The 11,099-nt window shown below is 37.9% G+C and overlaps 2 protein-coding genes and 1 non-coding gene across 3 annotated transcripts; 2 read left to right on the top strand and 1 right to left on the bottom strand.

Annotated features, from left to right (window-relative positions):
- Positions 1-728: 728 nt before the first annotated feature.
- On the top strand, positions 729-2,448 carry BDB00DRAFT_843988 (uncharacterized protein; the record flags this gene model as incomplete). The annotated part of the gene is made up of 4 exons (XM_053124998.1): positions 729-897; positions 1,094-1,291; positions 1,350-1,652; positions 1,837-2,448. 4 exons carry the CDS (start codon positions 729-731, stop codon positions 2,028-2,030), a joined length of 864 nt encoding a protein of 287 aa, XP_052975531.1. The 3' UTR covers positions 2,031-2,448.
- Positions 2,449-2,498: 50 nt separating this feature from the next.
- On the top strand, positions 2,499-4,646 carry BDB00DRAFT_632027 (uncharacterized protein). The gene is made up of 8 exons (XM_053118094.1): positions 2,499-2,786; positions 2,848-3,132; positions 3,213-3,424; positions 3,502-3,636; positions 3,708-4,012; positions 4,100-4,205; positions 4,300-4,587; positions 4,610-4,646. The coding sequence occupies exons 1-7, from the start codon at positions 2,540-2,542 to the stop codon at positions 4,582-4,584; spliced, it is 1,575 nt and encodes a 524-aa protein (XP_052975532.1). The 5' UTR covers positions 2,499-2,539; the 3' UTR covers positions 4,585-4,587; positions 4,610-4,646.
- A 6,371-nt stretch (positions 4,647-11,017) lies between these two features.
- BDB00DRAFT_t99 lies at positions 11,018-11,099 on the bottom strand. The gene has a single exon. It is a non-coding gene; the product is annotated as a tRNA-Tyr (tRNA).

The following is an 11,099-nucleotide window of genomic DNA, read 5'->3' on the forward strand; positions in this document are numbered from 1 at the left end:
GGCTCCTACTCTCTTCACGATGAACAAAAAACAAGGAAAACAAAACGGCACAAGCCACGGATTTATTGAAAAACGAAATGAAAGTAACTGTTTTCTTAAGAAAAGCATGTGCTCAAGATTTGTAAGGAGTAGACCGCCGTTACTGCTGCTTAAAAAAAACGCTGGGTAAGTGAACAAGGGAAGGAAAAGGTTATCGGTTGTGCTTGGGGTATAGCTTTAGTGGACATATGCCCATTCAGAATTACTGCTTCTTTCTCTTTTTCTCTGTATATACGTGATGCACCATCTTGCACCAATCCAACGTCAAGCGTACATGCATAATACAACATCGTCCTCTACCTGCACAAACGATTTGTACTCACAACAAGAACGACGCAACAATCTTCTTCTCCATTACTTAAACACAATCATATACAACATGACGCTGATCCGCCATTGGCTTGCAAAACATACAGCCTGACGCGATTACTTTTTTCCTTTTGCATATAACAATGTTAACATCGCCGGTCATTATGGATGAATGAGCTGTAGATAGTAAGAAGGATAACTGACGGGTTTCTTTCCGTTTGTGTTGATATGGATTGGATGAAAATAAAGTATAATGGCCGATATATAAGAAAGACAAAAAAGAAGGTTCTATAAGAGTCATACAAGTGCGAAGGATGTTGTTTCGTGGTGAAGGATGGTTACTGTAATTATTGATATTGCATGGCAGAGCGTCTGGAGCCATGCACGGTCTCGCGTTTGTGAACCCATTTGTAGCCACACAATTCCGAGATGTGATCCTTGAAAATCTGCCATCGAGCAGCAGGAACGCACACGAACTCATTTGGAATGAGTGCAAGAACTCTACGTACAGTCGAGTGAGAGAGAGCGTAGCGAATGTCGTCAAGGGTAGTAACTTGTCGGTTGTTTATAGTTGTTGTTATTAACAACAAATAAAGTTGCTGTTGTAATAGCAAAGAAACTTCCTCCTTCACCGCATGCACGCAGTTTTCTCTGCTAAAAATTGCCCGCTAAATCCTTTTATTTGCCAAAGTTATCAGTTTTCAAAACCAGCGTTAGTCACTAATTTTGTTAACTTTCTTTTTAGCTGGCATTACTCTCTTCCCTCTATTTAGCACTGACTTACGCAGAGCTTATTGCACTCATCTCACAATGTCAACGACCCAATCTTCGAACCACTTTAGGCATTCAACTACTCTTCCATATAAGATTCCCGAAAGGGATCTCTCTGAGTGGAATATCTTCGTCGCGTTGGCTTCGAGGGGAACTCCTGAGGAAAAAAGCGGTCAGTAAAGATATGCCGATACCATGCATTGTAATAATAGTTTTTACTGCAATCGTAGAGTTGGGACTTCCAGAAAGCTTCGAGTTTACCAGCACCAAGGATCAAACTCTAAAGGATCACTTCAAGGACCGTAGCGAAGGTGCGAAAACATATCTTCAGCAAAGGGTGAAGGATGAAAACCAAAAACGATCAGCGAAGCCGAGTAATCCTGATGACCGTGCAAAACTGGCAAAATCCTTGAAGGATGAACTTTGTGCATTGCTGCACCAAATGAAGGAGAAGCTCGATACGGATGCAGCTGTAACGCTCAATAGTGATCATCCAGAAGACTGGGACAACGAAATGGCGTACCATAATTCAGGTACGTAAAGGTGTGATTATTTTAAGCATACATTGAACCTTACTCTGTTTCTAGGTGCCTCACGTCACGCCTTGGTGACAGGCGCTATGTTCTCGACGTTTCAATCCAAATGTAGAGGTGAATATCTGAACAATCCCAACTTGTGTAAATAATACTCACTTAGATCCATTATACCCCTATATAGAGCATAATGGACGTTCCGGTAAGATATGCAGATGTTTACAAGTAGTGATGCTTTATTTTGATGCTGTTATTGCTGATATAGAGTCGATGAGACATGAGAATGGTGCAAGAAGCGCCAAATCTGGACGTTGTTCAAATGCCACGATGGAGAGTGTTGGCATAATGATGCGAAATTTGTACAGTAAGTGGAGTTGATAAAACACCAGACCCTTATTGATGTGGTGAGCATTTAATATCTTTTAGAGGAAAAGACGCAAAAGGAAACGCGCAAATTTCCTTGGGGTGAGTTCAAGCGAACTGCCGATGATGCTGGCCTTACCGCCCATTATTACAACGAGAAGAAGCGGCTTCGATTGGTTGGGTTCGATTTCGGAAAGGATGAAAAAGACCAATACCATCCAACGGCTCTCAGACCGGTATTATTACGGGATGGTCAGTTAGCCCAACTGCATAAAGGGCTAAAAGACGAAGTTGTCAAACTGCTTGGAGATGGTAAGTTTGTAGATCATTTAACAATTGATTTTTGTGATAGAGGTAAAAAGAATAAGTTATTGATTCACGAGGTAGATGAAACAGAATAAATGAGTTTTTTGTTTCTCTCAGCCTTTGAATAGCTTGTCAATAAATTGTATGTTACACCCTTTTTCTTGCTCCTTTTCCACTATTTTTACTTTTTTAATATCTGATCTTTTTCCCTTATCGCAATGCCACCTAAAAAATCACAATATACAATCAAATACAAGGATCATGAAATCCAACCTGAGAATTTCAGCACTGGGTACGAGCAGAAAAGAAACAAAAACGGCGACGCAGTGTTTAAGAAAGGGAAGCCAGTTCTTGTTCCGGTTAGAAAGCGGCTCGCACAGCCAGACGATGTGCAAACTGCACATGCGAGCGATGAAAAACGATTTCGCACTGAGACCTCTTCTAGACCTACGACAAGTCAAGATGGTATGATGCATGTGTATACCATTCATTGTAACATCTAATTATTAACAGTATTGTCGTTTAGCGAGTGCGTGGGATGATTATGCAGAGGAGTATGACGTTGGTGACGATGATGAAATGAATATTCCTCTTACTTCGCCACCCACACGTACCAATCAAGGCCGCGTAGAGAGAGTCAAGGAAGCTTGGGGAGAACTAATGCCAAAGCTTACTCAAGCTTATATTGCCTGTTTTGAGGGCGACGGTCCACAGTACAAAGCGACAAACCTCAACACCGCAGTAGAACCTTGTAATGGATGTGCCAAACCTAAAATGGTGACGCGTAACGTTGATTGCGTGTACATGACTGGTACAGAGTGAATTTGATCAGTATGATATATGTTTGACATTATCCATGCATTACAACTAAATAATCGTTCTGATATGTAGGTATACAAAAGGGAACGCTCATTTATTGCAAACAATGTTATCCCGATGAACCAGTATACCTTATGAGGCATCATTTGCTTGCAGCAACACCCACGCAGCCAGAAATGGCGTTTCACCTCTATGTTTTGGAGTTTTACGCCACGCTTCGAGGGTTTGGACAGACAGCTGTCCAAGCATTTGGAAGCACCGTATCTCACGTTCATGATTTCCATGTTAGTAACGCACGAGGAACAATCATACATTGGTTCAAACGGCACTCTAATTGCGATTAATTACGATGTGTTTATAGAAAGATGAAACGTTGCGTAAAAATCTCGGCCATGCGTTCTTTAAGTATTTAGAGATTGCCACGCTAGTAGAAGAAGAACTGGTATCGGAAAATGAATGGGCAAAAGAAGAATACGGATGTCCTGCGTGTCCTCCAGTAAGAGCATCATTTAATGTAGTATTGTATGTTATTACATAAAGCTGATAAGCATTATATTCGTCGCTTAGAATCGAATGTTTATCGCTATCGATGGCAATATGCAGCTTAAACGTTATAAAGCAAATGAGCACGACAAAGAAAAGTATGTCGAGAAACGGTATTTTTCCGCTGACGAGCATCAAGCCAAGTATGACGATCATACCATCCGTGAAGGAGTTAGTGATGCATCACGTAACTGTGACAGCAGTTTTAAAGCAACCGCAAACGCTTCTCGCGGTGATCCCCTCTGTCATGAAAGTGGTTTAGTAGGAGCTATCTGCGCTCGACATGATATTCCTTTAGAATTCACAAATATATTTGAATCTGGAGAAAAGTAAGTAGTGACAATGTTAACTGCTATTACTCATTGTTTTGTTTCTCCATTTACTTACGATATTGCTTGAAATCGTCGAAAATACAGATTCAAGTATGCCCTTGCCATCATTGACGTCTTATTGCAAAAGCCAGGCGTGAAAATTGAGGCATTGATGTATGACATCGCTTGTCGAATCAAATCAGCCATACGAGTATGTACTGTAGCATAACGATAATTTACTATACTACTTCGAGGGCTACTTAGTGTGCTTTTCTAACATTTACGATGATGTTTGACACATGTAGAGCAATTTTCCCGAGCTCAGGGACAAAAATAACACGAAGATCGCAGTTAGCGTTTTTCACGCGTATGCACATTCGATGAAGTGTCAAGTCGACTATAACCCACGTTATGTCAAAGGGCTTGGCTTGACCGATGGAGAGGGCATGGAGCGACTTTGGTCGTATTTGGGACAGTTCGTTTCCATCACTCGACCAATGAGCGCAAAAAACAGAGTTCTGACGCTTTGTCATGCGATATCACACTTCAAGCAAATTCGTGTTTCGACTTTACGTAAGTTTTTTCTGTAAAAAATAGTATATTATTTAATCTAACAAAGTATCTATTTGCTTCATCAGCGATAAACCTATCACGGCGCAAAAAGCATGCAAACGAAATACTTTTAGAATCACTATCGTATCTTGACAAAGAAGTAGCAGGAAAAAGCAATCAAGAGCTCCAGACTGAATGGGATAGATTCTCCCAAAGAATACGCAGCGATCATGCAGTGCTGCGAACTCAAATGCAAGAAAATGAAGAAAAATACGTCCGAAGTCTTATTATTTACTATGATACAAAGTAGGTTAATTACATAGTCGTCCACACGTAAACCTGTCGATACTCATTATGCACATGGCAATAAGGGATAAATCCGACGCGGTGATCGCAGAATTGAAACAGCCACTATCGCATGAAGAAACTCTTGATATCTTGACGCAGCTTCCTTCCTTTGAAACATCTTACTCAAAAGCTTTAAAAGATGTGAAGTCATTGAAAATAAGCTTGGCATCGAAACCAGATGGACCAGAACTTGTTCCGCATTCATTAATGTGCAAAAGCGAATGTTGGAAAGAAGTCGTGATATTGCCAAAGAGAAGTTGAAAACTATACTTATTGGGCAGACAATGTTAAAAGATATTCTGCATCGGTCGGGCAAGCTAGGTAACGCATAAAAGTTTTAACAAACCTCTAAATACTAATAAATATAATAATAGGACATACAACAAGCTCACAGATGCTTAAATCCGTAAATAATGCAACAGCAAAGGCGAAAACAGCATTAAATAACTATAACGAAGCCAGTAAAGCGCTGAATTCAAGCTTTCAGGATGTGAAGTTCAATGACATCAAATCCTTCGATAATAGTTCATTTTGGGAACCAGATGCGATAACAGATGTTGACTTCCGTGCCCTTCGACAGTTCATGAACGTAGAACGCGCTACTGAGGAGCTTTGGTTGTTATCGGTAAATTTATTTTATATAGTATAAAGACGTTAGATGTGGTTAATGTACTAATTACAATGTAAAATTGCATTTTAGGATGAAGAAAAGCAGCTTAAATCATATGCTTTGAATAGATGCAAGCGAATCTATAGAGCATTAGAAGAAGAAAAACGGGGGGAAGCATATCGAAACCTCATTTCCCGCAAGTTACCAGCGATTGAAAAACTCTACAAGAAGGTGCACGGCCATTCCTGGCAATATTACCAGCAACAACAAGAGCAGTATGAGCATCAGCAGGAGCAGGAAGAGCCTTCGGGTCTTGAGGGGATCGAAATAAACGACGCGGAAGAGGATGACGAGGAGGAAGAATGTCCTGAGGACAGTTTGATTATATCTTTCGCGGATATCATTATGGGAATGATGCGTGCGGAGAGCGGGGAAGAAAGCATCGAAGACTTGCAGCACGAGCTCGGCATCCACGAAGACGTTGACACCAATGATGTGCCAGAGTAAAGACCTGTACTATATGCTGATAATCAATGCTTTACGTCTGTACTTTTCTTTTATTCCGTATTTGATTTTATACGCCCTTACGTACCATTATGTTACTTCTCATATTACAATTATCCAAAGAATCCATTTTCTATAAGCCATTAATTTTTTATATCTCAAAACTCATAAAAGAGCTTATTTTAGTTCTTCTCACATTTTTACCATACAACAATGAGCAAATACAGAACTACCACTAATTTGTCTGTCTGTTAGAATCAATAGATAATAAGCTGTAGTATATTAATCCCATTCATGTTTTTCCTACCAATTATATACATACGATCATACCTTTAAGCTGCTGTATCAAAATTATCTGAGAGTAAAACAACTACACATTGTATATAATGACATACAATAAGCAGGTGTTTCTATCAATTTATGGGGGTGGAAAAATGGCCTCTGGGCAAAAGGGGGTAGTCAGCTAAATTGAAAGTTAGCAACGTTAGTGACTAACTCTGGTTTTGAAAACTGCTAATTTTAGTAAATAAATGGATTTAGCAGGCAATTTTTAGCAGGGAATTCTGTGCGCCAGTGGTGTCCTCCTTCATAACAGCAAACGCCTTTTCTTCTTTGTCCCTGCCATATTATTAACACCGCTCAGAGCTATATCCATGAAGCACTTGTAATAACATGCAATCCCATCTCACACCCGTTTATGCAAACAATTCAAACATAATGACTACATAATGTATGATCTTTTACTTTTATTATTTTATCCCAACCATAACATCTACAGTAACAATAATAAAACACTACATTCCACCCGTCAGCATACATACTGTAACTACCTTATCCATCAAGACCGGCAATGTTGTGTTGGCATATGCAAAAAGAAAGGTAATCGTCGTTGCCATCATGTGTGTGCGACTACAGCGAATTGCAGAGGAGGATTATAGTTGTAGTGGTGTGTATGCATCATAAGAATATAATTATCATCGCGTTGATGTGTATACAAACAGCAAAGAAAGAGATGACCGTCATTACGATGATGATGTGCTTAAGCGTACAAGTATTAAAACAAAAGACCGGCGTCATAGTCGTCATCGTGTAATATGGGCGTACATGATAGTGAAAGGTGAATACGTCAGGCTGTATATTTTACAAGCCAATGGTGGATCAGCATCATGTTGTATATAATTGAGTTTGAGTAGTGGAGAAGAAGATTGTTGCGTCGTTCTTGTTGTGAGTACGAATCGTTTGTGCAGGTAGAGGACGATGTTGTATTACACACGTAAGTTTGACGTTGGATTGGTGCAAGATGGTGCATCACGTATATACAGAGAAAAAGAGAAAGAAGCAGTAATTCTGAATGGGCATATGTCCACTAAAGCTATACCCCAAGCACAACCGATAACCTTTTCCTTCCCTTGTTCACTTACCCAGCGTTTTTTTTAAGCAGCAGTAACGGCGGTCTACTCCTTACAAATCTTGAGCACATGCTTTTTTTAAGAAAACAGTTACCTTCATTTCGTTTTTCAATAAATCTGTGGCTTGTGCCGTTTTGTTTTCCTTGTTTTTTGTTCATCGTGAAGAGAGTAGGAGCCATTTACAAGTGTGCGTCGCAGCTGTTGATTTGCCATGGCGAATGGTAATGAGAAAAAAAAAAGATCCCTGCTGCTGCTAATAAACCCTACACTTTCCGCCTACCTCAGCCACCAGCCTCCAATCTGTCTCAAACTCAACCCAGGTAAAATGAAATGAGGGGAAACGCTCAGGCCTTGTTCCCACAGCAGCAAAATAGGCTTATGCGCACAGTGAGCCTCTGACGCACCCTTGCCATTTCCTGTACATTAGCCTACAAGCTTCTTGTCACGAGTGAAACAGCCATACTACTACATCTTAACATTGGCTTTATACTGCTTAACTTCTATTATGTCTTGACTTGAATTGAAAATCTTAAGTACTCAAATATTCTGCTCTGTTACACTTAATATATTATCTACTTCAACTTTTATTATGTCTTAGTTGACTAAAACTATATCCAGGTTGTCTATTATTTATGTTTAGATTGATTATTATTCTTGTCCAGAATGATTTTCATTCATGTACAGATTGATTTTAATTTTGTCCAGATTGATTTTACTCATGTCCAGATCGATTTATATTCATGTCCAGGTCGATTTATATTCATGTCCAGATCGTTTTATATTCATGTGTAGATCGATCTTTATTCATGTCCAGCTCAATTTTCATTCATGTCCAGCTTGATTTTCATTCATATCTAGATCAATTTTCATTCATGTCCAGCCCAATTTTCATTCATGTCCAGCTCGATTTTCATTCATGTCCAGATCAATTATTATTCATGTCCAGATTAACTTTTATTCATGTCCACTCAGATTAACATTCATGTCCACTCTACCTAAAATCAAATCACTTCTGCCTAAATAAAAGTTCAAATGTATGCTAGGAGATGAAAAATCCTGTACATTATTACTACTACTCAAATACCAAAAGTGATTACTTTTGATATCTTGCATTTTTTCTTTTATTTTTTTTTCCATCATTTTTTTTATTTTCTTTTGTTGAAACAAGACCTTCATCTTCAAAATACTCTTCCATTACTTCTTCCATTATATTTTTAATAGATTTAGTTAGGTTATCTGTATACATAAGTATCTCAGAATTTAATAAGACTATTTTAGTTTTTGCTTATAGATTGGATAGTTATTATTTTTATATTAAGAAAAATTCAATTTTTTTTATATGTAAAAATTAGTTATATGCACGATTTGAAACTCCGGAATACTTGAAACTTTATAAATTTTAAAAAAAATTATAGGTTATAAAAATTTTATTGCTACGGATATACCTACAATGGCATGTATTGTCAGTGTTCCTCTTTATCCTTTGTACTTACAGGGAGTTATTATACCAATCACAATAATAGTTACTTAAAACATATAAAGCACCAATCCCTCTAACTCCTTCCACAATTATTCATCAGCATTCAGCAGATTTGTAATCATAATAGTAATATTGATACTGTATACTTTATCAATCTTTATAAGTTCATTAAAAGGTATAAATACCTTAGATGAATAATTATCATAGAGGTAATCTATCTACTATTATATCATCTTTAAGGTTCTCTCTATGTAGTCTACTCCACCTACCCCACTGTTTTAATTTTTTCACAGACACTTGACCTGGGAAATAGAAATTCCTTTCGGAAAATTAAATAACTGGTAGAGAAATGCCAACCTTTTTTTTTGCTTTTATTCTTTATTCTATATACCAACTCGATCACCTCACATTGCAAGTCAACAGCATTAACAATAGATACTCAACATCAACACCAACCTCCTACTCAAGATTTGTACTATCTGCAAGTGTGAAAATCGGCCTATTGAATTGTTTGTTGGCAAGACATGAAACTACAAAACTTGTAGATTGTGTCGTGAATGTCAGAGTGACGTCAGAAAACCCATTCCAGACCAATTGCTTATAACAATGAAAGAAGTAGAGGCTATGATCCCGTCTCGTAGTGATCTTCCAAATGTGAATGACAATCTTGAAAGGGTACTCTCTCAATGTCTATATTCAACATGATCAGCTGTCGACAATGCCAGATCAGGAGTTTACTGCTGCAATCGTTGACTGCATTTAAATCATCGATAGTTACAATTACTACCATATATTTCGAACAGAACCTAGGAATAAGTTTTCTTAGTCATTTTTACATAAGTGCTCTTAAGATTTTGATGTGCAACACCAAGTTCCTAATAACAATCGCGTATAGTTGCATACGCATATAGAGACATTCCTTTGTGGGTGTTATATCAAAGGATTAGTCGATAAGCCATGTAGCTATTTCTATCTATATATCAAGTACACGCACAGACATCAAGCTACTCCAATCCACGCAATGTGCACTGTACTAATTTTTTTTGCTTGCTTTATACTCTTATTTTCATAAGATTACAGTGCCCACTCGATAATTCGATACTCAATTACTCGATATTTTCGATAATTCGATCACTTTCTCAAATGACTAGGCTAGTAACTAGTAAAATATCGACAAATCAATAATTCGATCATCGATCGCTTGGCTGTGACATATCGACAAGTATAAACTAATAGAAATGCTTAGTGACACAGAATTGAACCAGCGATCAGTGTCAGATCATACATCAGAGTCTAGAGTTAACATGTATTACTAATAAATATTCCTTTTCTTAATAGAGTCCCAATTTCATAACTCGATATTTCAATAATTCGATCACTTATGGCTGTGACCAAAGTTATCGAATTTGAATTATTGAGTGAGCACTGTACTTCTTGTCCTAATAAAATTATCCACGATACTCAATGTTTGGTGAGCAAAGCAAAGTAAGTATGCCGCGTATCAACCTGAATATATATAAATTATCCAGTAATTGAGAGTGCAATATAGACACTATGTAATACACAAGTAGAGGTGATTATTTAGGCCAATCTGAGAAAAGAATTGCTACTAGAAAGAGAAAGTTGGCGTTTCTCTACCAGCTATTTAATTTTCTAGGAGTGATTTCTACTTTCTTAGGTCACATGTCCATGAAAAAATTAAAACATCTAGGACATTAGGTCTACTCCTAAGGTTTTCTATCTATATAAATTACAACAAAATGACAACTGTCGAGTCCTTTTGGCAGATAAGTACTATAGCCAATAGAAAGAGAGATCACAAAAGAGTAAGAGTAGAATAAAAGATAACTTGAAAGATGATGTTTATTGCTTAATGATGAAGGGGATACTTATATGTTTTCTATTGTTACTAGATATCTTATGATGGCTATGTGTTGTAATGAGAGACTAATATATGTTCAAGCAATGGACAACTATGTGTCTTGACAATCGTGTATTAACGAGAAGTGACTACGTGTTCAAATGATGGACAGGTGTCACAAAAGGAAAAAGGGAAGACCAGCCAAATCTGGCTACGACACAACACTGCATCAAAAAAAATATAAACCACAAAGGCGGGTTCCGATCTACCTGATTCGAACAGGTGACCTAGAGATTACAGTGCACTACAGTCTCCCGCTCTACCAACTGAGCTAAGATCGG

Source organism: Zychaea mexicana (genome assembly GCF_025766255.1).
Source record: "Zychaea mexicana strain RSA 1403 chromosome Unknown BDB00scaffold_91, whole genome shotgun sequence".
Classification (NCBI taxonomy): domain Eukaryota; kingdom Fungi; phylum Mucoromycota; class Mucoromycetes; order Mucorales; family Lichtheimiaceae; genus Zychaea; species Zychaea mexicana.